The following is a 26873-nucleotide window of genomic DNA, read 5'->3' on the forward strand; positions in this document are numbered from 1 at the left end:
CTTCAGATCGGGCAGGTGGCTATGCACACGAGATCTTGGACTGCACATTAATGAAGGCAAGGCGAAGTACGTGGTGGTAACGGTACCGGTAGAAACTAAACAACCAACAACTTCAAATGGCACTGGTTAAATTAGGACAACAACAAGATAACACACTACAACTTTGAGACCGTTGATAGTTTCGCCTATTTAGGGTCGAAAATGTCAACCAATAACAGCTACGAGGACGAAAATCGGGCGCAGCTGTTGGCTGTGCACAGAGCCTTACAAAAACTGTTTCGCTCGAAACGTATCACCATAGGGTCAAAGTTCTTACTGTACAAGGTAACGATCTTGCTAGTCCTCACACCCTGGCACACCCTGCTTGAGAGGAAGCGATGATGTAGGCTAGGATGCCAGACAATTTTTAGGGATATGGAATTTATGAGGCTCGGTATAAAACCGGGCCGTTCCTTACTAACTCAGGCCTAGACTGGACTCCGTGGGTTGCGCCGTTAATAATGATGACGAGCAAAAGAACTAACCCAAACCATGTCAAGGTGAATGAACTAAACGAAAACATATCAAGGTGAATTACGACCTATGGCAATTCCTGAGTAAGTATGGTTGATGTGAAGGGTGCCCCTACACGTAATATGTTTTCTTACTTGTCAAGGTTTGCTGATGTAAGGGGGATAACGGTGGTGACGTAGATAAACTAGTCACTGAAGTACGTCGGAGGTGGAAAAAACCCACCCTGTCATGCAATACCAGAACCGTGGTTCCACGGAGTAAGTGTGGATATCTTTCGGACCGATAGGATTTCGGCGTAAGCATGGCTATGTTCGCCTACCCATGAGGGACTCCCAATACCACATAATTGTTGGAGCTTATATTCAAATATTTTCTGCCGAAACAACAAAGGTAAGATTAAGGCTTCCTTGAAAAAACTGGGTAGCCCTGACAATTTGAGCCGGCTAGTCCACAATTTACTCTCAGAGAAAGAATAAGAAATTTGTGAATATTTTGTGTTCTCAAAGGTATTGTGGGCCCCACTTTGAAACATGCTTCGGCTGTTGGACATCACCGTGTTCGGCCTTTGTGTGATAGGAGGCAAAATTGATAGGCTTTACAGACAATCTGATAGGATTATAACTGGGAAATACATCGAGGACGTTGGATTTTGTAACAAAGAAACCATGCACGACATTGAATCATGGTTACCAATGGTAAAACTAAGCCTGCCGGATGAAAAACAAAGGCGGTTCTTATTACTAAGAGACAGCAAAGTTGGTAATTACGAGGATATCTAAAAATCGATAATTATATATTTGGTGATGACGTCTGATGTTAAGTTAAAATTCAAAGGACATTTGCACCACACGAGAGAGGAGGCAGTAAAGGCTAGGTAATCTGTAGTAAGGATGATGGATAACCTTAGGGGGTCAAAATATAGGCAAGAGCTAATTTCCACAGGGGTGGTGAACTTCACCCTATTATATTCAGCTAAAGTTTGAGCGGGATTTTTGGACAACTCTAACCGACAAGAAAATTGGCTGATAGCGTCGAGAGCATGCATCTCGGAAATGACCCCTTTGGATCTCTTAGCGAATGTATTTTTCGGAGAAGGAAAGCACGTGACTGCTTCAAAACCACTAAAATGGAATTGTACAAAGGATGATGGCAACGGTGATATAATTCCGAAAAAAGTCGCTAACTTATACGATGCTCTCGTATATTAAAAGATAGTTCGCGTGAAGACATGGAGAATTAAATTACAACCTGACGCAGTCCCTCAGGTTCCTTCCTAAAAGCATTTGCATCAATTTGAATTGGACGACGCCTCCATTTGTCTGGAATGAACTGCTACACCATTATTATACTCCAATGTCTAAGGCTCATGGGAAAGAGAAGGGACTTGAGCGAGGCCATTAATGTAGTTATTGGACCCCATACTCTGATGGTAAAGATTTTGTGATCTGAGCCAAATTAGGGGATGACAAATGCAACAACAATCGTGATACACCGATTTTGAAAATCACGACCAACACTCGACTTGAAAGTACTCTTTTAGACTACAGTCGTCCCTGCGAAATAGTATCTACGGAAATGGACCACGGATTCATTAAAAGAAAATTCAATGTAGGAGAGGAATTTCAAATAATTTACTGTCGCTTGGGTATAATGTCACAGATATGGGATCCACCATGGTGAACGTAAAATATTTATGAAAATAAAAAGCTTTGAAGTTAAATTGTTGGCAAAACATAATTAGCAATGAAAAAAGTAATGTCGTAATCAAAACCATCACAAGAGCATCCACACTCTGTTCATCGTCGCTGAGAGTCCTTCCTTCCTCAATTTATCCCCCAAAATTATTATATTTTCATTGACAATTATCACCTACCCCATAACCCCCCGAAACTTTCAACAATTGTAAAACATTTAATAAAGCAAACATTATTCCCTAAAATTACAATAAAAACAATAAAATCAACATTCAACAAAAACTCAAACAACATCAACAATTCATACTACCCTTAAACGGAAATCTCCTGGATTTGAACACGTTTCTTATTCGAACTGGGTGTCGTCGGAGGACCGGGTTGCCTGAGTATACCCCCTTGATACGGTGCAGAGGATTTCGGCGGGGGTGGTGGTTCTGGTATTCCTGGACTTATCATATTGTCAGCGTCATTAATTGAACTATTAGTGCCGGCAGCGAGAGTTGTGCCTGTTGAACTGCCACCACCACCGCTGCTGCTACCCCTTTCGCTATTATTCTCACTTCCACTCCCACCGCCGACAGCTCTTTCATCAATACTTGTCGCGACGTCTTGTACTTTTGGTTGTTCCGATTGTGTTGATTGATTGCACTGTTCCGTCGAGGTGCCAACTGTTGCACTACTTGTTGCTCCTGCTCCTTGATGGGCGTGAAACTGGTGTCCGTGATGGGGATGGGCTGTTTGATGGAAATGCTGATGCACTGAAGGCTTTTGAAATTGCTGGTAAGTGACAAGTTCGCCACTGTTCGAACGTCCTTGACGGTCGGGTGATGGATAGTGGTGCATTGCCTTGTGGCCATGTGTTGTTGGTTGTGTTTGGTGGTGATATGACGGAGGGTACATTAGAATGTTGCTTGATGATGGATTGGACCCGGGGTTTGACTGGGCAGGTTGACGACGTAGACTTCCTGTGTTGGATTGGGCCGGCGAGCCTGACGATTTGAATTCCTTCAGGGGCAGCTCCACGCTGCAGATGTCTGCCAAGGCATGCTTCTCTTTACACTGAATCTTCTCATCATAGCAGCTGTACTCGCCGAAACTTCCGCTCGAATTGAATCCTGTCAAACTTTGTAGACTTGACTTCCTGCTACTCTTTCCTCCTCCACCGTTCCCGGGGTAGGCTCCCTCTCCGCCTGATAGCTTTTCTAGGTTTGTGGTCGATGTACAGAGATTTTCCGCCTCGCGCAATAGCTCCTTCTTTTTTGCGTCGGTCGCACGTTTTTCTCGTTGATAATATATACCGGCGAAAATGAGGACATTAAGAAGCAACAGGAAACATCCCACTGCTATAGTGACTGTAAGAGCCGTCGTATAGCTCTGGAACTGACTACTTGCCAAGCGTCGAAATAGGTTGTTGTCTTGTTTATTGCCTGCGCTTCCTGCATCACTTATTACCCCCGAATTACTTCCTGTACCGCTCTCCCTACCTGGGTTGTTGGTTTTTTGCTGATGATTTTGGGGACGTGTGGCCGCAATGGTTGGCACTATCGTCGTGTTGGGTGGACATTCTGTAAGGAAGACAGAAAACATATATTGGCTTTCATCTTTTTATTTGCGAGCGTCGCCAGGAGAGTAGAGTATGAGATCAGAGTATTTAAACAGGGGATGGTGAATCTTCAATCAATAACAGAACGCTTCAATATTTTTGATGAATCTTCAAAAGAATATTTAAAGACGTGTTTTCCACAATATGGAATCCTCTTATAGAAACCATTCGATTCCGAGTAGTACGGGCGCTTCCTGAATGCTAAAAATGAACATTCCACCCATAATTAGTTTAATATTTCCCAAACACGCATGTGAACTCCTAAGACTTCTCTACACAAAGCTTCCTTCCACCTTAGCACTGCCTCTAGATCCTGTCGGAATACTCGTTGTCAATAGTTTACACCCTCAATGATGAGAGCACTGGACCGAAAGGAAGTGGAAGCAAACACGTGTACAGAGCCATTATGTGAGTTGTGTTTGCAATAAAGCTGATATGGTTAGACGTTGCTTGCTTCCATTCAGGCCCATATTATTTAGTGTTTATTCCTGACATGAATATTTTAGTGTGATGAGATGGCTCCTAGTGTACTAGTCTGACTTGGAATAAAAAAGGATTCGTTATTGCTGCACATAAACAATGGCATTCTATGATTTCGCCTTAAACGAATGCGGGTAGAACACCAGAGCCGGGATCCATTTAATCCATGAGTAACATTTAATTTGGACGCTCCGTACTTTTAATTAAACGCCGAAATTAGATCGTGAGCATGAAGATGGCGGCTGATGGAGAAGGGGCTTTTATTGGTGGAAGTTAATTCGTTGTAGGCTGTGCGGTTTATAAGGTGATGATATCATTGTTTACTACCCACGCTAGCAACAGTTTATGGATGGTGTCCTGGTATACCGAGATGAATATTTGTAGGATTTATACAATGTGGTTATGGGACATTAAATTTCATTATATAATAATAATTGAGGTGTATCTTTTCAATCTTTCATGGTCTCTTCCGTGCTTTTGAACGGGGGATTACCAGCGTCGAACCGCTCCTGTAAAAGCCACCAGGAAGTATAGAAAACAAATTTAGATAGAAAAAACTTAATTGTTATTGTCCGATTGCTGGAGTTTAACTAGACGGTTCTTAGGTTGCGGTGGCTGGGTCACCTACTCCGTATGGATGAGGATGATCCAGCCCGGAAAATCTATAAGGGCAATATCTATGGTAGAAAAAGAAAACAGACGGATCCTGCCTGAGATGTAGCGATGGCGTAGGTCAGCACGCGAGAGATATCGAATTGTTGAACCTCGGCGCAAAACCGGGGTGTCTGGAGTTCCTTATTAAGGCAGGCCCTGCCCGGATACCTCGGTTGTTGCGCCGTTGACGATGATGAGTTTAGCTTTTCTAACGCTTATCTTTTGCTTACTAAAAAGTTCCATTAAGACATGGCATGGAATGCGTACGATCTTCTTAGCAAGGAGACTACATTATCCTTCCCTATGCCTAAAAGTTTACTCGCGGTCTAATTTGGGTCCGAAATCCAAAATAAATATTATAGATCAAGTAATTGGACCTGGGGTGAAAGACATTTCGCGGAATCCTTCAGGAGTGTAAGGAACCTTTCTACAAAAGATATCTTTTTCTTTCCATATTAAAATCACTTCTGCTCCTTTCCAAGCTCCACGTGGTTATCAACGTCCAGTTATTCTGGGTTCAATTAACACTCGGCCGATGATTTGGATTGGAATTAAGGAGACCACGCTTCCCATCTGGTAGCGAATTTTGAAGATGGCAAAATATCCAGCTCAAGGATACTTTGAAGACAACATTCAAAAGTCCGAATCACAAGTACCAGGCAGCCCGGGACCTGCTATTACAAACCACATGAGAGTTGAATGAAGACGTGGGTAACATCCCGTTATGGGCACGCGAAAGGCGAGCCATCCAAGAAACAGTGGCATTCCCGGTGGCCGACCACAGAAGCACAATGTCAGGAGATGTTTGACAGTTTAGTGTTGGATGCCAATGATCATAGCGCCAAAATAATTGCTGGCCATTTCAAAGGGTATGCTTTAAAGTGAGGAGGGTGGGAGATGAAGACTAGGAACCGTATACTCATCGAAAGCTTGGCGAAGCTGGACATCTTAATAGTCAAAGTTGGATGTCCGTCGACTTTCTGTTGTATAGGCTTACACTCGATTGTCGATCTGAAATGAGTGAGGACTACATACACAATGACTGCCAGACCATGTGTTATGCCACGCGAGCTTATAATCGTCAGGAATTTTACTATATTCTCTACTTCGTAGAATTTCACCTTGGCATCTGGTATTAAGTATTCTCCCAAATACCTTGCCCTATGAGAAATGGGCAGATCTCCCATCTGGTCGACCTCGGTTGGGGAATGTGGTCATACCCATTGATGTGTTCACGTTTTTTTCTTTGCTGATTGTGCATGGGCTAGTGTTTGCTAATCTCTGGTGCATGGACCAAAACGGCTATGGAAAGGATACCCAGAAGATAAAACCAACATGGAAGAAAAGAGAAGGAGGAAAATTACGGTGAAGGGGCTCGGAACTCCAGTACCGGCGGCTTTTGAGGGTGAGAAAGCGGGCTCCGGGCTGTCAATATCCCTCGACCGCAATGCCTCGATGGTGGACAACTTGGTCACCGTGGCATTCAATGCTACAAGTGATTTAGAGTTGGAGAAGAAAGTGTTCAAGCCAAGCAAGACCTTGCTAAGAACATCATCAATCAAAGCAGATTGCTGCTAGATTAAGGCGGTTTCGACACACACCGCATTTGCCCAAGAGGGACGACCGCAGGAGGTACTCTGAGGCCAAGAAACTGACCCATTCAGGAGAAGCTTTTCAATTCTTGAATCTCCACCAATGCCGAGGACGGCAAAATTTAAAACGCAGGAAAGCATTTTAAATGGTTTCGGGGAAGGTGTATTTATAAGGAATATTCCGGCTAAGACTCATAGAGAACAAAGCCCTGACCCGGAGAAACTCTCGTTGAAACAGCTTGAAGCACAAATAATTGCGCTGTCCGAGTTCATAAAGGGCAAACACAATGTGCATCAAGCTGTTAAAAATATGGTGAGAGCCTCCTCCTCTCCCCTATAATAAGTCGCGGAAAGAGGAAAGAGGTCCCAAGGAACAGTCGGAACCTGCCATTCCAACAGTGTCACAGGCGACCCAAGTAACGCAGAACCGTAGTGTTAGCCACCTGCCAGCAAAAAAACAGTCAGGGCGAAAGACGGTGACCTTCTACGGAGTCGGAAGGTGCCCAAAAGGAAAAAAACTCTACAAGCAGTTCCGAAGAAAGGAACTAAAAGCACGGGAGGTAAAAAGCCTGTGCCCCAAGTGCAAGCGTCAGCAATCGAAGGGAAATCTCAGGGGAACGAAAATGGTGGATAGACAAAGGTTGTTAATAAAAAGGCGAACAAAGCAAAAGTGCGAACTCGTCTAGGAGCAATCGTCATCTTCAATAAGGGCAATTTGTCTTACGCTAAGATCCTAAAAAAAGTGAAATCTGACCCCGACCTAAAAGATCTGGGTGGTAATGTCAGCAAGATCCGAAGGATCCAGAAAGGCGATCTCATCTCTGACTTAAAAAAATCCAGCTTGGGCAAAACCGACGTTTTCGCACCCAAGTAAAAAACTTACTTGGCAAGAATGTCACAGTTCCGGCCCAATAGCATGAGATCTACATACCATAGAAGGATATTGACGGAGCGGCATCGAGAGAATAATATTCACTGCCTCAAAGAACAATTTAAGCTGGAGGAACTGGAAGAAAAATCCTTCGTGAGCTTGAAAAAACCTATGGTAATATTCAAACGGCCACAATTCGACTACCAGTGGAGGCAGCGCAGAAATTATTGTCGGTCGCAAACGTTCGAATTGGATGGGTCTGTCTGCCGCCTCCGAGAGCAGGTTTTATTAAAGAGATGCTTCAAGTGCCTGATGTTTGGACAGTTTCCGAAGGCATTGATCAATCCGATCGATGCAAAAGGTGTGGGCAAATAGGATATATTGCCAAGGAGTGCAATGGGGACCGCCAACCCTGCCTATTGTGAGAAGGAAAGGGAGGAAGGGATAACCGGCATATTGCCCATATGCATCCAAATAAACCTCAATCAATGCAATTTCGCTCAGAACTTACTTGAGCAGACCACTTATGAATCTCAGATGGGAATTGTCATCATAAGTGAACCTTACAGAAATCGTGGCGGTGGTGTATGGATCACAGAATCGCCTGGAGCGGCGATACTGGCGTGCGGTCACCAAGCTATACAACGCTCCATGAGTCAGTCGGCCAGTGGTTTCGTGTGGCGAAAATAAGCGGTGTGTAGATGTACGGCTGTTACGCCCCACCCAATCTCACATTGATTGAATTTGAAGACATGTTAGACAACCTTGTTCTCGATGCAAGGGGACGAAGTCCAAAGGTGATTGCCGGTGACTTGAGCTCTTGGGTTCCCGAGTGGGGAAGGAGAGTAACGCAAGGGGCTGAGGTCTATTGGAGGCTTTTGCCCGGCTAGATTTAGTTTTGGATAATGAAGGTGTACCTTTCGCAATGGAGGGTCTTCCTCAATCGGCTAAGGAAACAGGATATATAAAGCCGAGAAGGGCATCATGATGGGCTGTAAAGGCAGAGAGAGCTCTCCATATGATGTAATGCGGCGTCAAGACATGTGACGCATCCATGCCTAGGAGGTGCTCACTCCCCAGTAGAAGACCCAACTACTGAGAGAATAATGAATTGGCCAGCGTTTGATCAGCCTGCCACCGAGTCTAACGAACAGCTCAGAGGGCGGTAGGAAGGAGTAATCAGGGACAAAAGGAGCATACAAGGTAGCCCGCGAAAACCACAAGAGGGAGCTCGGAAGCGGATGTAAATCCGGTGGGGAGCATCTATAGAATTATGATGGGACGGTTGAGAGGACGGTTATCTCCACAGATCACGCACCCTACTCTCTTGTTGGAAATTATCCCCAGCAAGAGAGATGCAATCACACTTTTCAGAGATTCCTCAATGAGATGGCAGTTCCTGCAGTGATCCCGGACGAGCTCTTGGAAATCTGGATCAGAATAGGTGATAACGAAGTTCCGGGCCTGGACGGTATATAGAACAGAGCTCTTGAGCTTGCCTTAAAATTCAGACTGGCCATGTTCCCTGAATTGTTCGAGCATGTATGTCAGAGCGTATACTCCCTACATCATGAAAGCGGAAAAAGCTGGTACTGCTGCCAGGTGAACCATCCTCTTATAGACCCCTATGCCTTTTAGACACTATGCGGAAAATGTTAGAGCGGGTAATTTACAGTTGATTTACTCCTGATCGTCCAAGCCAGGGTGACCTTTCAGACCGGCAGTATTGGTTCTGTAAAGCCAGATCAACCATTGATGCTATAAAAATGCTTACTGGCTTGGCGAAAATGCAATTCCTGGAAGGGGCAATACCGGCAAATATTTAATTCGTCCAATTGGAACCTTATACGAAAGTGGCTGGCTACGATTGGTGTTCCGACCTGTCCCGCCGCTAATGTCTATAGTAACCTGCGAGAACGGACGCTCTGGTATGACACCGATGATGGACCCAAGGAGTGCGCTATCTCCACGGGAGTCCCACAGGGCTCCGTACTTGGCCCACTACTGTGGGGCATCATGTACAATGATGTACTTAACTTACCGGTTCCGGAGGAGGCGACGGTAGTGAGTTAAGGCGATGATATAGCATTGGTTGTAGTCGGAAAGCATCTAGACGATGCTGAATTATACGCGGTGTAATCTAGAGTGACACTAGCGGAGGAAAAAACGGAAGAGGCCCTCAACACAAAGCGCCAGAAGCGAAATTGCGCCCGGCAATCACATCAGCAGTTCCAATTCGACCATAAAATATTTGGAAGTGATGATAGATACGAATTTAAATTTTAAATAAATCATGTGTGCTTGTGACAAGGGACCCACGACGAATATGGCCTTGGGAAGAATAATGCCGAACGCGGGAGAGCCTCGGTATATTTGTAGGCTACTTATTACCAGAGTGGTGAATTCGATCTTGCTTTATGCAGGAGCTTCCTGCCATGTAATCTAATGGCTCTCCCGCGATCAAGCTTACACTTCCTAGTGAATGGTACTATGGTAGTTTTGGCTGGATTAATGCACAGCCCCGCCTTCCTGCAACAGGTACTACTAATCTTTAGTTCAGTTTTGACTCTATCACAGACGGTATCCTCATATTTGCCTCTACTGATTAAAACAATGTCGCAAGTGGATTTGTATTCCAGTATTTGTTAGCTCTTCTAGGAGTTCATCTATTGCTATACTGCAATGAGCGGTGATAGTACCTCACCCTGTGGACAGCCTTAAATAAGGGAGATACTTCTCGCAGTATGCAAGTGGCAGAGTTTGCACGGTTGACTAAAGCTGGCAAACCTCCAGATGAGTCGTCATACTATAGATAAATATGTCTTGTAGACACTATGGCGAAAATAGTAGAGCGGGTACTTTACAATAGATTCCTTTCAGTTGTTGAGATCAACCATTGATGTTATCAAATTGGTTACTGGCTTGGCCGAGAATGAGATTGCATTCTGCGGTGGCGTCCCCAGACGTAAGTAAGTAAATTCGGCTAATTAGGGCCTCATACCGAAATCCGAGGACTCTGGTATGACTCCAATGATGGACACAAGCAGTACGTTGCCTTCGCGTACATACCACAAGGCTCCCTAATGAGCCCACTACCATATTTAATCATTTACTTAATGTTTCAGTTCCCAAGGAGGGAACAGTAGTGGGTTACGTCGAAGATATAGTACTGGTTATGGTCTCAAAGCATCTTGAATATGATAAGTTGTACTCATAGGTAACTGTGAAGAATTCGTTAGTGAGCGCTGGACTGACACTTTATTAAAAACAAGGAAGCGGTCTTTATTGCAAGTTCGCTACGAGAAATTACGTTCGCACTTTCAAGCCAGGCGCCAAAGACTTGCGAGTGATAATAGATTATGCCGTCAGATGGTGAGCTCTGTTTTGCTGTACTCAGTTCCAGTTTAAAGAAATGCATGTTTTATGTTTAGACACATCGGGAACGTATAAAACAGAACTGAGCGCCAGAGCCACGATTCATGGGAGACGCAACAAATCCTTTGCTGGTATTGAGAAAACAACATGAATGACCACAACTAGCAGGAGAGAAGAAGTCGAAAAGAGTTATCCACTCAATATGCTAAAGAAGAATAAAATACTATGAAGGACATCGGATTTGATAAAATAAACGAAAACGATAAGGGTGCTCATCAACTGAGCTGATTCAGCTGCTGGTTGGGACCGGTTCAAAGAGGCTCAAAAAGTTCTTAATAGAACATAAGGTCGTCTAATCATTGGTTGATCATTATGGAGACGCTTTTGGGAATAGATCAAATCTCTTGAAGAAACGTCAAAGCTAAAAGGTTTGATTTATCTACATTTACAGACCGGGAGGTACACAGAAAACGTTGAAGAAACGGCAAACCATTTGCTTGTAGTGCACTTCCAAGGCAGCATTCAAAATCTCAGCTCGGAGCCGACAGGTGCATACAGCCCTCAACCGAACGATTGGGCTCTGGCACATAAGGTGGTTTCACCGAGACGATAGAAATGGGCATTTACCTGGCCCCATAGATACCAGTCTGCAGGTCTGGGTGGTAGTATGCCTGTTCTATTATAGTAATAGATGGAATCGATGCCTTGGGTCAACATACTCAGTATATATATCGTACTTGCCTGCACCTACACAGGTGCAAAAAGCTTTCCAATGACCAGCCTAGCTTCCTTTCTGCGTCTCTGCGTAGGTACCTTCATGGACTTCTAAGGCGCCTTCCATTATGCTTCATTCACGACGATTTATAACGCGGCAAGACAGCATGGAATCAATCCGCTGTTAATCAGTTGGATTCTTCACATGCTAGAGTGGAGAAAGATCATTTTGGTCAGGTATCAGAAGACTATTGCGGCAGAATGTCTTAAGGTTTACCCACATGGGCACCCTCTATTTTGTTATGGCTCCTGGTTATAGACTCTTTGCTATGACCCGTGGAAAATACAAAGGTCTTCGCAGAAGCATTTAGCGACGGTCTAGATGTAATAATTATCGGCATGTTTGTGGGTACAGCACCGTGTCTAGGACTGCGATAGGTAAAACCTGGGTCCTTTCACCAAAATGAATTCAATTGATGTATACATCCAATGGATGCCGTCCGAGACTGAACTTTGCTAACAGCAGGCAGCTACTGAGATACTGAGAATTATTACTGGAGTAATGAGTAGTACGCCGACCGTGGCACTCGAAGCTGCCCTAAATCTACCACCCATCAATTTGGAGGTAAAAACGGAAAGCAGCTAACGACGTATGGAGGCTTAATATTATTGGCGTGTTGAAAAGCGTCCAATTATACGGTCATGTGTTCATCTGGAGATTCCTTGGCAAACATCAGGTGGCCCTGATGCCCGCCGACCATACGGTTTCCAGATTCGTCATTAAAAAAAAAATACTTCGATATAATCACCAAAAGAGAAGAATGGTCGATAAATGGTCATTAATTCTATCCTCCTGGGCACTCAAACGTCGTTTGTAATGAGGGTGTTAAAAGACTCGCTCTGGCCTGTAGAGGCCAAAACAAGCTTTTAGCATCCGCCATTCACTGTCGAGTCCACTGTGAAGGAGGAAAATGCAAGAATTTAGGCAGTCGAATGGAGAAATTTGAACTTCTGACGGGAGGGGAAAATCTTTGTAAAAGAACCCGGGGCGGCTAGAGCGGCAAATTTTTTGTCTCCTAAGGAGTTTGACAAAAAAACACTAGTAGAGCTTAGCGGGACACTATTCCTCCAATTACCACCTGGAAAAAATTGGAGTGATGATCTTGGCTATATGCAACTAATGTGAGGAAGAGGAAGAGAAGGCCTGCATTTTGCATGCAAGGCTTCCTTCGAAGAAGAGTCTGCATTCTGTGCTTGCAAACCATCAAGGAATGCTTGGGGAGAAAGCATGAGAAAACGAAACATATTCTCATTCCATTTCTCATTGGGCATGAAGGACACCGCAATTATATCTATAGATTTAAATTGAACGCACAGCGATGGAATCCTCAAGGACCCATGCTTCTAATATCCGAGATTTTTGAAAGATAGGAGAAATCTGGAAGAAAACTAGAGAATTTGTACGGAGCTTGTTATGGTACCGAGGAGGATTGAATCCGATCAACTTGATGATCGGATCTAACCAAGATAAACTGTGAAAGACGAAGAGGACCAGGAAGATGGGAGTGCGAGTTCTATTTGATGTAATGCCTTATCCTAGCTCCCCAGGGAGGGTGGAGTCGGAGTTGGGTTTAGTGGTTAAAAATCCCACACGCTAGCGTGTCTAAGTCTTTTGAAAATTTCCATCAACTTCAGAAAAAATAAGGTATTAGAAGTTTGCTATGGTCCAGAGCAATAAGTTTGGCAGAACTCCAAGGACTATAAAATCCCACAAAACCGGACATGAGTACAAGACTTCACATCTGCATAGAAGAGGGTTAAATGGACATTCGAAGCCTTTCTCAGCAAGTCTTTCGCGTGAGAAAATTACGAATTCCTTCACCTCCAAATGTTCAGCCCCTTTTCAATGACCATTTACCTCTATTGTTTCTGTTTCAACGGAAGCTTCGAAATTTTTCTCCCTGCTCTGCGTAAGTACAACTATAGCTTCGCCTCAAATATTTGTACCACATATCCTTACAAATTCCTTCTTCAGAAAAACACGTACAGAATATTTCAGCCATCTAAACAAGAAAACGGTGTTTACCTGGCGAATAATAGCCAAGAGGAGCGTTAGCCCTCCATTCGCAAAACAATTTTTTGCAAACAGTCTGGCCCACAAAAACACAAAACGACAATAAGGACACGGCTCGGAATGCAGTCATATACACAATACCGCCAAACAGAATAACAGATACCAACCTGTAGTTGCTGGGATTCCAACATTAAATCCAGGATGATCCGTCTTTGGAATCGTTGTCGTTGTCCTTGTGCCCGTACCGCTGGATTGTGATTGCCTGTGCGAGCCTCCGCCGCTGTTGATGTTTTGCTGCTGAATCGGAGCCTTTGGAAAACTTGGGCGTTGCATAATCTGCGGTCGAATAATGCCTGTGAAAACAACAAGCAAAGAGATAAGCCTTGTTGTCGTCGTGACAGTAACGCAAAAGGAAAAATGGAAAAATTGTTAAAATAATTCAGTGAGGGAGAAGTGTGAACAAGGCTTTAAGGAGTAAACAATTTACCGTCGTAGTATTGCGCGCTATCCTCCATAAAGTGATGGTGTCGCATTGGAAGCTCTGCCAAATCGCCCGGGGAGTGAAGCTGTGGAATTAGGCTTAGCCACATGGAGAGCTTATGACCGCGATAGTGATTCCGCACTTCAACCTTGTTACCTGGAATTAGCAGAAAATTGAATTAGGTCATTGGGAAATTTTATGATATAAATTAAGTTAAACGGTGTGAATTTTCGTCCTTGTTGGTTTCGAAGCAATTTAATGGGCCCAATTATGTAAAAATATCTACGAGAACTGCATTTTATACGAGTCTTTTTGATTTCAAAAAGGATATACACAAATGAGTCGATTTACGAGTCTCCAAACATATGAAAATGTTAGCCCTTTTCGACCTTTCGTTAAATGTTTAATACAGTGCCTGGGAAGGACAAGCACCTCTACAAGAGGGTTGATGTATGCTATCTCTAATATTATTGCAGGAAATGCACTTACAGGACTACAAACTGGGAGCGACTCACAGTGGAGTTAGTGACGTTCAAAAAGCATGCATCTCCAAAGTGATGCTTACTGCCGAATGCACCCCCCTCGTATTTGCATTACTTTGATATCCTTTCCCAAAATGGACACTTGTAAATTTCGTTTCGGTAAAATAATTTTTCTGTCAACTTCAACTGAATACTCGTCTCGCTTTTGAATTACTTTTAACGAGTTTTGCTCTTTCTATTGACTTCTTCCTTTGCAAAAGTTTTCTCTGAGTAAGTTACAGCTGCTCCTGGATTTGGTCCTTTATACTTCAATCGCTTCAACGGAACTTGGTTTCTATTGAGTCAAAGCACTTTCTATCAAGGACTCTATGAAATTACTCCCAGAGTCTACTCGGTTGACTTACTTTATCTTTCGCAGTCCATATTTTAATCTAATAATATCTAATACTTTCTGGACGATTCTGGAATGTATCTATATATCTTTCTGGAGTGGCAATTTAGTTTTTACTATTAAATGCGAAGGAGTATCTGAACTGAATTTCCATTTATAGACGAATTTTAAAGAATACGATTGTGAATAACGAAAGGTATGGAACGCTTATCGTTAAAATTTGTTACACAATCAGGATGCGGTCCCTTTTCTTCTAGGAGTAACCTTGGCTTGGAGTAATGAATGTCCCATCTGTGATCAGAAATTACTAAAAAATTGTCCAGCCTAAAAAGACTTCGCTTTAAAATCATTCGTTTGATACACTCAAAACGGACGCAGCACTCACTTTTCCATCCGGTCCCATTTGACTCTTGGTAGAAAGGCTTTAGCCTGTTTAACCAGATCTTCTTGAGGTTGCCTCCAACGTCCAGTCTGAACACGTGGTTCCCATGCTCCGAAAGGCATCAGTCCTCACCGGGACGTAGGTGCATATTTCGAACTCCCTAGGAATGCTGATTACTGGCTACACGTGACGAGATAACGAAAGCGGCTTCAATTTGGCGTGGGTCACCCGTAGCAAGTGAAACAATCCGGTCCCTTCAAGTCGGTCTCTTCTGTTGAGGGCCAGATCGCCAGGGAGTCGTAGGTTCTCGCTATACGTCAGATCATCAGGGTTAGAAGCAATCTCTTCGTGGGCGGAGGGTGGAGGACAAGCAAAACAAAAAGGAACGCCTGCTACCAGGGTGGATTGTCGCGCGCCATAATAACGGTCTTCAGATGCGGATGTTATGCAATTGTCTTCTGGCGTTTGAAAACCAGAAGTTTCTGAGCTCAAAGAAGAGAGCAAATTCGTATCTCGTTGTCCGGTCTGTGATTACCAAGGCTGGACCACCAAAGGCCGGAATCCCCTCCCTGCCGAAGGCCTCATCATATGGTTGTGCTATAATGTTCTTCACAGGTATTGTCTCAGAGAACCATGCAAACCGATCAACGATAGTGAGCCAGTACTTGTAGCGATGCAGGTCGACGTAGGGAATACCCCTACTTCCTTCCTAACAAGCCTAGTTATCTTATACTTCTGGCATGGGTGGCCAGAAATACTAGAGATTAGCCGGGTCGTTGTCCAAATGCCGAGGTTCGCAAGATAGTGTATCGGGCGAAACCCTTCCTTACGAAAAACGGTCGGAATATATGGCGGGAATGTAAGCTGAAGATAAGAAACCCCTTAAATTTTATTTGCAGTCTGACTGCAGGGTCTGAAGAACTGCGCCTTCCTTCTGGGCCACAGTAATTGCCGAAAAATCGACTGCGACTGGGATGGTAATCTTATAGATCCCGGATAAAGTGTCAGCGACTAAGTTGTCTTTACCGCAACGTGCTCAATATCCGAAGTAAACTGGCTAATAAAGGTTAAGAAAAGTGAGAGGCTTATGGTCCGTGAACAAGGTGAACAACTCGCCTGCAAAGGAAAAACGGAAGTACTTGATTTTTAGGCTCGCAGCTTACAGTTCACGATCGTAGATGGTCTAATATCATTGAACCAGGTTTGGTTCACGATCTGGTGAAAAGCAGCGCCCATTACGATATCTGAGTCATTCACGAACATCTTAGCCGTATTCGTCAATTCCATAAACATCTAATCCAGTTGAGGGAATGCCAAAAGTGTAGCGTCTATCACCTGCTGTTCGATGGTTTCAAACACTTCTGAAGACCACATAACCTCCCGTAATTCTTAGTCTACAGACCAGAGAGGGAGGCGTTAAGAGAAGCTTGGTGTTGAACGGTTTGAGCATTCGTGTGAACTCGAACAATCGGAAAGTTGTGCAAGTCGCTTTTTTTGATATATCTACAGGAATTTGATGGTAAACTTTGCCGAGGCCGCAGCCTCAAAGTCTTCAATGAAAGGAATGGGGCACCGATCTGGAATCGTGTGAAAATTCAGGCGTTTTTAATCTCCACAAGGTAACCATTTGCCATTAGGCTTAGCGCCCAAATGGATTGAATAGACTGATATGTCGCCTGATTAAGTAGTTGTTCAAACTCTTTCTGCGCAACAGCGGGCTTCTGGAGTGGTACAGAACGTACCTTCGTGAAGATTGGGAAGCCAGGAGCGTTTTTGTGATGCCGAATATTATGCTTAGTTAGATGGGAGATACTATTTTCACTAGTAATATTACCATATTTTTGAAGGGGTCTGAGAGTTCATGGCTCGGTAACGTGCTCAAAAATAATGGAAAAAGAGACCTTTCCTACATATCCACCAGCAGCCCATCGTGACATAAGAAGTCTCTGCCTAATACGGTGATGCTGATGGCCGTTAAAATGTAGCGCTACGAAAAAGTTCTACGAAAGCCCAGATTGACGTCTGCTTGTCTGCAACCGTAATTGTTAATTACTCGAGCCTGGCGACGGGGAAGACCGAGACTTCCGCTCCTTTGTCCTTCAGAAAATTGCGCCTGCTAAGAGGATTGTCTATTGTACAGTAACATGTTTCTGCACTTCGGGTAGACGTCGCTGTGTCCTTCAGCGAACTTATTATTTTTCTATACGTTGCGTTAAACGTGCAATGTCTGACCACTCATTTCGTGAGGTGGATGTCAAACGTGTTTTAGTGCGCCCTTTTAAATGCATAACATTCATGTCCGCTGACGGCGTGGGCATATTGGCCATAAGAGCAGCATCTCAGCAGTCCCGCGAGATACTTCCATGATCACATGGCGTGCGTGCACTTCATGTATTTTATTGGTAATCGCAGCCAGTATCTCCAAGGAACTGTCGTTGATACACGCTAGTACGGCTGCGTGTCCTTCGAGATTAGTGAAGACCCAAAGACTTCAGGAGCCCTGCGGCAGCCTTATCCTCTCCCAGCTGCCTCATTTCTCGCAGTAGCTGCCTGGGAATACAATCGTCAAGCATGGAGTCTCACAGTAAATAATTCAGCTTTACTGTCTCACTTATCGTGAAGTGTCAGATGAGCTGGTCTTTGAGCCAAGCGTAGGAGCTCTCGCCCAGAACATTGGCGATGAGCACAACTGACTTCTCATTCCCAGAAGCGATTAGGTGGCGTCAGTAGTGACAATGCGAACTGTGTCTTTGGCTGGAAGAACCAAACTACCGCCTAGTTCCGCCAAGAAAAGTGACTCGCCTATTGCCACGTAGTTATGAGGGCAGAAGGTTTCGCGACATCCCTTCTTTCGGGAGACATTTTTTTATAAAAAAAATTTGAACGAAACAAAACCTCCCATTAATATTGTCCCCAAACTCCCCAAAGAGACAGCCGCGATTGTCTTTAGTATTCCATGATTTTCACTGAGTGCCGATCATTCTTCATCTACTCGGAATGCAGACTTCCGAGAGTACTGGAAAGTTCAGGCACCCGCATAACATCAAAGCTGGAAACTCTCCAGTGGTCTACAGTCCGTCCACTATGCCAACATTGCTATTAGTCCTTGGCAGTACGCTTCACCTCTTTCTCCAAGAGCTCAAACTTCTCTTCAATCATTCTTTACCTTTCAGAAATAAATTGACAGAACTAACGTTAATGACTGCAGTTTTTGGACCACTACGTATACTCAAAAATATTGTGTAAGGTACCTTTGGTTTATAGCCTACGGCAGTGATCGTGTTGATACTATCTCCTTAGATTAAAGTTCACGAGCAGAATTTATTCTCAGCTAAATTTGTGAAGAAATACAAAGTGGGCTCCACTTCTTTTCCTTAGAATTGTAATGCCGCTGGCTTAAGCTTCACAATAAAGAAGAAGAAAGGGCGGCTGCGCCAAAATCCTGATCTCTAGGAAGGTTCAACTTTCCCTGACATCTCGCTTAACTCTAAAAATTGCTTGAGTGTGGTGGTGGAGTTCCTGGTGAAGAATTCGGTGGTGCGTTCCATTCTAAAAGTGATAACAGACAAACACATATCCCATCAGGTGTAATTACGAATGACAGATAGGGTTGAGGTGTTCCACTGATGTGTAAATATGTGTTCATGGACTTTCTTTTTAGACTGCGGCTAATGGCGTGTACTCATCTCCGGTACGTGCACCAAAATGGTTATGAAAAAATTACTGAGAACATTGAACCACCGTGGAAGACGAGAGTAAGTAGGCTCCCATTCGTCAATATTATTCGACCGCAGGACAATTTAGCCATCGAGGAAGAAGTGTTCGAACCTAGTATCACCTTACCGAGAACACTAGTAGCTAAATCCAAGAAAGGTAAGCTGAAAGCAGACCACTGAATGACAAAAGTGGCAGCAGGATATTCTCCAGCACCAAGAAAAGACCCATTAAGGAGAAGTTCGTCCACTATCTCCGCCAACGCCAAAGATTGTCAAAGATAAGATACAGGGAAAGTCAATATATACCAAGGGTGAAAGACCGTATAAAAGGAGTACTTCCGCCGGGACTCGTAGAGAGCAGATCTCCGTTCCGAAATTATCCTTCACCAAGTTTGGTGTACAAAAGTTGAGCTGTCCGGGTTTATCTGGAAATATGAAAATTGCAGAAGAAAGAAAACGGAATTGCTGATGTTTTTTGCCCCAACAGTGTCACAAGTGACCCAAGTGACACCTTCCCATATCGTCATCGAATTACGGCCAGAAAAAGGACGGTGAATAGAGAAGGAACCTCTAGGCCTTTTGCCCTTTGCAAAAAGGCATACAGCTGAAAAGATTTCGCGGGGGCAAAACTAATAAATTTCGCATTTAGCTTAAAAACTGACTTGGGGAGAATACCGCACGGGATGCAGACTTCATTAAAGGGGTGCTTCAAGTGCCCAATATTTGGACACTGCACGAGGGCGCGCACTAGAGACATTAATTGATGATCGAAGTTTGAGGAGAAAGACCATATTGTCATGGAGCAAAAGAGGCAAACCAAATGATTATTGTGCAAAGAGAAGAAGGGACCGGATAACGGGCATATCACCGGAAGAAAATTTAGAAAGGCGCAACCCTCAATCATTACAAGATTGCGCAGGATTTACTTAATATGGTTTTGCGTAGGTGAAAATAAATGATGTAGGTTTGTGCAGATGTTACGCCTCACCAAGTCAGGAAATACTTGAAATTTTTATTCTAGAGGCGAATAAAGAGAAAGAGTAAAGTTTAAATGTGGTTGAATGTGACTTCAATGCCAAGGCCCCCAATGGGGTAGGAGAGAAGCATTGCAAACACCTTTTCTTAAAGGGAAGTTTACTCTGTTGTAGAACTGGCCTTAGTCAGCATGGTATGCCCTTGTGGGTCATTGAAAACTATAGCCATAGAGCAGGCAGAGCGCTAGGACACTCAAAACCGAGAAGCATTTCATGCCGGTTTGCCAAATCTTAGGAAAAAGAGATCTTCATAGAGGTCTTGTTAGACTAATCTAATAAAGCAGGTGCCTCCCAGCGAAGAGTTCTCCATGTGATACAGTGAAGTAGAAGAACCAACTACTGGTGGAAGAGTGAACTTGAACGCCAGAAAGTAAGTCCGCATCTGTAGTGAACTGAAAACAGTAAAATCCCAGGTTAGGATGAGACATCGAATAAAGCCCTTAAGCTTATTGCCAAATTTAAACTGGACATTTTCGCTGAGTTGTTCGAATAATGCATATCCGAGGGGATATTTCCGGCAGTATGGGTTTTGTAAAGTCAAAACAACCCTTGATGTCATCAAATTGGTAACTGTCTTGGTTGAAAATGCAATTGACAGAAAAGATAATACCAGCAAGTATTGGGTGGTGGTCACCCAACGAGCGAAATGCATTCAGTTCGGCCAATTGGAGGCTAGTATGATAATCATTGGTAAATGTTGCTGCTAATGGCAGGGACTAGTATGACACTGATGCCGGATGCTAGAAGTACGTTATCTCTGTGGGTGGCCCACAAAGCTCTGAAATAGGACCCGGAGGATGCCACGGCGGTGGGTTACGCAAATGCTAAAGCATTAGCGGTAGTCACAAAGCATTTCGAAAGATGCTGAGTTATATTCATATGAATCATTCAACTTTGTCAAGGTTTGTCGAGAGACTCGTGATCTGATACTTGTCGAGGACAAAATAGAAGCGATCCTAATCGCCAAGTGATAAAAGAAATTATGCCCGCATCCAAATTGGGAATCATATAATGAGATCCAAGCCGATCATGGAATATTTGGGAATGGTAGTAGGCGCGAAACTCAGTTCCGACATACCATCCATTGAAAATATGGCCCTGGCAAGGATGAAGGCCATAGTATGCTTCCAGGTTGTATATAGCTAAGATAGAGAGCTTGATCTTGCTGTATGCGGCTTCAGTTTGGGGAAAGGCATTGCAAGCTACATTTAAAGCTAACAAACTCAGTGGGGTCTAATGAAGGATATGCTCTGCCTGGACTGTTCAGAATGATGTTGCGGTTGTCATCTCGGGAATGATTGACATCTGGTAGAGATGAGATGACGAAGATATACAATGCGAACTTAATCTCCGACAGAGATTACTGAAAGGTATTGATCTATAAATTGATGTCAAGAACGTTGGAAATTCTCGCGAAAGAATAGAGGAAAGCGCTGACCCTTGCCTGGCGTGTCCACACCAGTATCTTTTAAAGATTTCCACCTCCTCAAAAAAAAGTAATAATACACAGACGCATCAGAGCGTCGAACAAAATGGTCATGTGAATTACATCCAAAACCAACGTTGGGATCCGGTTTGTGGGTGAATTATAAAAAGGAGCAAGCGGATTCGTGACATTTGATGTCTCTCAATGATAGTATCTAGCTTGGAGGATCCAGAAAATGGAGCATTTATATCTCGAGAAACTCGCGATGTTCATTTTAGAATCTCCTGATGTGTCATATAAATGGTTCAATAATAGGGTCACCAACAGGCTTTTGCCAATCAAACGATATGTCCAAGGATAGAGAGTTTGCATTTTCGGTATTGAAGCAAATCTTTTTGGAGTATCTTTGCTATAAGTCTGAGGAAGTTTGACAACTGCAAGTGGAATATAAGGGTATCTTTCCGGTGTTTATTACAGATCCAATTTTCTTACAAATTTAAGAGCCGGTATCCTACAAGACGCAACTTATAACTTATTCCTGAAGCACAGACTAAGCAGTGATTTAAAAGGAATGCCTTTGATTCGTCTGGAGTGCAACCATACCAAGCAAACTCATAACAAAGAAAGAGAATAATAATCCAGTAGGGATGACTAGAAGATGCAAGTTCATACAACATTCACCAAGGGACACGCTTCAAAACTGGGAAGTGAATCCGTTCAGGAAATGCTTCGTGATACTAACATCTTAGTAAATATTAAAAGCGTTGAAATTTATATGAAGTAAAGTTAGAGTTATTCCACCCTGCTAAATCCAACGTTATTTCTCTTGTTGATGCGAGACAGTTCCCTTGACAGACCGACCAAAGAAATACGGCCAATGTCAGTACAAAAAATGTAATTTATTAAAAAGCTAAGGAGAATTGTTAGAGTTCAATTCAGTTGATGCGACAGAATAGGCTGCGATTCTGTTGAGAAATGAAGAAGCGCATGGTCGTAACCAAATTAGCCGGAACCAACAAGCTACTAAAAATTCGATGATGTTGGGCCGAAAGCTGTTGAAAAAAACCTCCAGGTGGTAAAGTGGTTACAAACCTCTCTACTTACTAGGACGCAAAGCATTGTAACGTGCTTGCTGTCGACCCTTGTAGCCACAAAACCTATATTAATGGTAAGAAGACCCACGGACAGATGTCTGGAATACACCTGGGAAATTTCGACTGAAGAACTTGCTATCCTTCTCTACCACAAGCACTGCCAAGAAATTTCTCCTGTCAGCTCCACTGAAATCGAAAAAGCAATAATACGAATGAAATCGGAGAAAGCAACAGGACCTGATGACACTGCATCTGAGCCCTAGGAAGCGAACAGCTGGGACCCAGCACTGTAACTCAGTGACTTCTTCAATGGCATTATTGAGGAAGGTAGAACATCATCTGTCAAGAAAGCGCTATCGTTTCAATATGGAAAAAGAAAGGTAGTCCAGTAGAGTGTTCAAATTATCATCCGATCCAGCTGGTTGTGGATAAAGTCTGGCTCAATAAGTCGATGGGAAAAGTCCAAAAGATCGGCCAAAACAATGATAGCTTGACACGAGAAAAATAGTGCAACCGATCAAGCCGAGCTGAACCCGCTTCTTTGTCCATGACTTCAGGACCCAGGGAGCAGGGTATTGGATTTGTCCTTGAGAGTATACGGGTTCTTGTCTATTGCGATGCTCTAGTACGATTTCCACGAAGTAAACTATTTGAATTGATAAATTGATGAGCAGCAAAGACTGAATTACTCGATGAGATATCGTGATGTGTACGGCCAAATAAAGGCGATGCCCCGCAAAGCGTTGCGGCTGTCGGTGTGATGACGGCTACTTCAGCACTCTGCACCATTTCTGCTCTTGAAAAAAAACAGGGCAAATTGCTGAAGCTAAGCTTGCGGATTCAGATACAATCCGAGTGGCAGCGCAGTAAACCTTGCTAGAGCTGAAGAAGAACTTATCAAGGAATGGAGGGCGGTCTGCAATGGGACTAGAAGGACTCCAACAATGCATTTTCTTTTACAAGCCAACGCGCCCAGTAGCGGAAGACGCGTGAAAGCAAAAACAGTCACACTTTCACTGACAACACCGTAAACCTCAAACGGACCATAGATACCCCGTTGTAAAGCGAACTGGAAAAAAAAACGCGTAAAGAATGATTTGTCTGATGCAGACTTCATCCAAGTGGTCCCCAGGGCTCAAAACAAGAAGGCGAAGAAGGACGAAAGGGAACAACACATCACGCCGTTAGGAAACCGCCTGATAAAAGTTAAGGCGGATAGGAATGTTGGACTACCGGATTAAAAGACGGGAAAACAAGGAGACTAAAATGGCTCTGCTCATTAAGGCGGCGGAAGGCAAGATATTTGCGGAAGCTCCCAGCGAGATCCTCTGGAAAATTAAGTCCGAAGACAGTGGAGCAGAAGTGTCTTCCATGCGGAAAACGAAGGATGTCGGAGAATTAGGCCCGAAGACAAGAGTGTGTTCTGCGAGGCGATCAAGGGCCTACTGTAGGAGGAGGCTCTGCTTCCTTCTTAGTATGGAGTCTATATTTTCTACGGAAATATGAGATCTTGAGCGTATCGTTGAAAAGGTCGAAGCGGAGGAGCGTGAATATCCAGTGGTAATCAACTCCCGCATAGTTATAACGTCTGCAATTTCTAGGGGATCAAATCTAGCTGAAACGGAAGTTGCCAAGCAATACGCGGGAAACTCCTTAAAAGATGGAAAATTAGAATTATTTGGGTAGTATGTAAGGTACAAATGCGTATATCCCCCACAAAGTGTTACAGATGCTAACACCGAAGGAGACGATGTCGGGCTTGGTGCTGTGGGGAACGCTGTTTTGAACACGGAGAGCGGATCCTTGTAGAAGGTGACTTCAACGCCAAGGGGCTTGAATAGGACATACCTAACCCTGACTCCAGGGGGAAACGAATCCTGGAAATGGCGGCAAGAATTAGGCTTGTAGTTTTAAACACCGGGACTGCCCCAACGTTCCGCGCCCAGTCTACGAAGGAAGTATCATTGACGTAACCCTTGTGGAGGGCACTGGAGGGCACTTTGAGAGGAGGTGGTGTTGCAAGTAACACTATCGTAAATTCAGTGAGGAACCTGACAGAAATTTCCGCAGAAGGGGGGATCCGTGGGCATTAGTTATATTGCTGTCGCCCGGGATATGGAGGCTCTGCAGGAATCGTGTTCAATTATGTGAGGTATCGTCATTTTCGTTTCCTCAAGAATTTGGTTCCTGCCTTAACTATACTGCGCCGGTAGCTATAGGGTAACCTATTCTTCGATCTTCTTTGAATGGTAGACCTCATTGCAAGGTATAGTCTCCAAAAGAGTCGTACCTTTAATCGGTTTATCCACTGCCTTCTTATCAACACGTTCCATCACCATACGTGTGTTAGCATTTATCACAGAAGTGAAAGGGATGATACTATAAAGCATAGATATGATAGGGCATGTAGCGATTTTGAAGAAAAGCAGCCATCTTACAACAGGAATTGTTATATCTTTCAGGGCAAATGTATTTTGAGTGACAATGACTAGCAAAATTCAGCCCTCATTAGATGGGGATCGATTAGTGTATCCACCTGGTGTTCTATATGGATTTTTCGCCCTTCAATTTTTTTATTTGATGAAAGGCAATTATTTTTTTTCAATCTCCATTCAAACGTTACATATTCAAAAAAACTTTATCTTTTTGTATCACAAAGAACCAGCATTTCGCTCTCTAACCCGAGGAGAAACTCAAATGTTCTTGTCATTCTCACGATAAAATATTTTCATTTTCATCCGCAATCATCATCGTCATCATTATCATTTCCATTTTTCCGGCTTGCGTCTGTTTCGGTTGGTGGTTAATTTACATTCGGATAATTTGAATTTCCCGATCACCATCATTGGGATTGATGTTCCTGCAAACGCTCCACAGGACCACTATCGGACACCTAAACAACATTTCCTCCTTACAAATTGCAAAATTTTCAATTTCATATAATTCACCCCCGTAGCAATCCCAATACTAACTGACTATGATTTCTTTATTAGGAAAGATTGAGAAATTTTCCTTTTGTTTATATTGTTATTGCCTTCGCTTCGTTAGTGAATATTTTACATTTTCGAGTCCTGCGTGCATGGGCTGGGACAGGCTTTTTCCGCGGAGGGTCAACAATTGCTCTCAAAATTCGCTATCGTAAACGCAAATCACTCACCCATCTCCAAGTAAAGTTGATTGATGGCATCGTAGGTATCCCAGAAGGGCAATCGAGGAGGAGTGCTGATACCGCTGCTCCCGAATCGATCGAATTTCTCGCTGCCACCGCCAGCTTCCCCGTTTTCATCAACGTCTTCCGAGTTCTTTGAATTATTGTCCTCATCATCGTCGTTATTATTAAGAGAGTTTGGATTGTTCTCGTTTTCCTCGTCGTCGTCTTCATCATGGTCAGGATGCTCCTCGTCCGAGTTGGTTTCCTCCTCGTCCTCGTCGTCCTCATTCTCGGGGCTGTCTTCCCCTGGGTCAGATTCTCGACTGATTCGCCTATCCCCCGCTCCCTCATCCGCTAGGAACGACGATGACGATGCTGGGAAGCTTTTGCGGATCCTGTCACCAAAACTACTTCCATCTCCACCGTTTTCGGCTAGGAACTTTTTTCGATAGTTGTTAGCTTTCTTCGTTAGATGCTTATCCTGGATCCCAGGCATTCGTTTGTTAGTTTTTCGTTTTCGGCGGTGGGCAGCAACTGCATGTCGTTTAGATTTGATAACGGTGTGAATTGGTGGTGCAATGAAAACTGTGGTGTCTTTGAATTTACTGAGTTGATACGATGAGGAGGAAGTCGATGATAAGGACGATGACGAGGAGGACTGTTGCTTTTGTCGATGGTCGGTAGATTGTACCACGAACGTTTCGGCTGTCGAGGCTGATGACAATGGGAGCGAAATTGATACCACCGAAGATGTCGAAGACGCCGCCGATAGCACAGACGTCGAAATCGATGACGTGGCAGATGATAAAGATTGATGCTGTATCAGGGATGATGCGTATTGCTGGCTGGGGACATGCTTCTGAATAACTGACGGAGATGAAGCCTCGATAGACAGCTTGGAAGCAGACTCTGAGGACGAAGACAACGTTGACAGCGACGGGATTTGGGATCGACTGCTTATCACTAATGGGGACTTCCTGTCCTCTGTTTCGTCAGTCCTTTCTCTCACCAACGACATGGAAGGCGGTGAGGAGTGTGGCGACAATGAAGACGCTAAGGATAATGACGATGAAACTAGTGCCGTTTTACTATTATGAACTACATGCGATATGTCAACAGATGCGGTAGGATTTTCATTAGGGTTAC

At 43.8% G+C, this 26873-nt stretch overlaps 1 protein-coding gene across 2 annotated transcripts in view; it reads right to left on the reverse strand.

The window, feature by feature from the left end:
• Positions 1 to 1094: 1094 nt before the first annotated feature.
• Positions 1095 to 26873, reverse strand: part of LOC119653028 — a 330936-nt gene continuing 305157 nt past the window's right edge. For both annotated transcript variants that reach the window (XM_038057473.1, XM_038057472.1), the window contains exons 11-14: positions 25734 to 26872; positions 14058 to 14207; positions 13738 to 13923; positions 1095 to 3772 (exon numbers count right to left, since the gene is read on the reverse strand). In XM_038057473.1, the coding sequence (XP_037913401.1) occupies positions 2520 to 3772; positions 13738 to 13923; positions 14058 to 14207; positions 25734 to 26872 (2728 nt within the window). In that variant the 3' untranslated portion in view covers positions 1095 to 2519. The remainder of the gene's footprint in view (positions 3773 to 13737; positions 13924 to 14057; positions 14208 to 25733; position 26873) is intronic.

This window comes from Hermetia illucens, chromosome 3 (assembly GCF_905115235.1).
Source record: "Hermetia illucens chromosome 3, iHerIll2.2.curated.20191125, whole genome shotgun sequence".
Classification (NCBI taxonomy): Eukaryota; Metazoa; Arthropoda; class Insecta; order Diptera; family Stratiomyidae; genus Hermetia; species Hermetia illucens.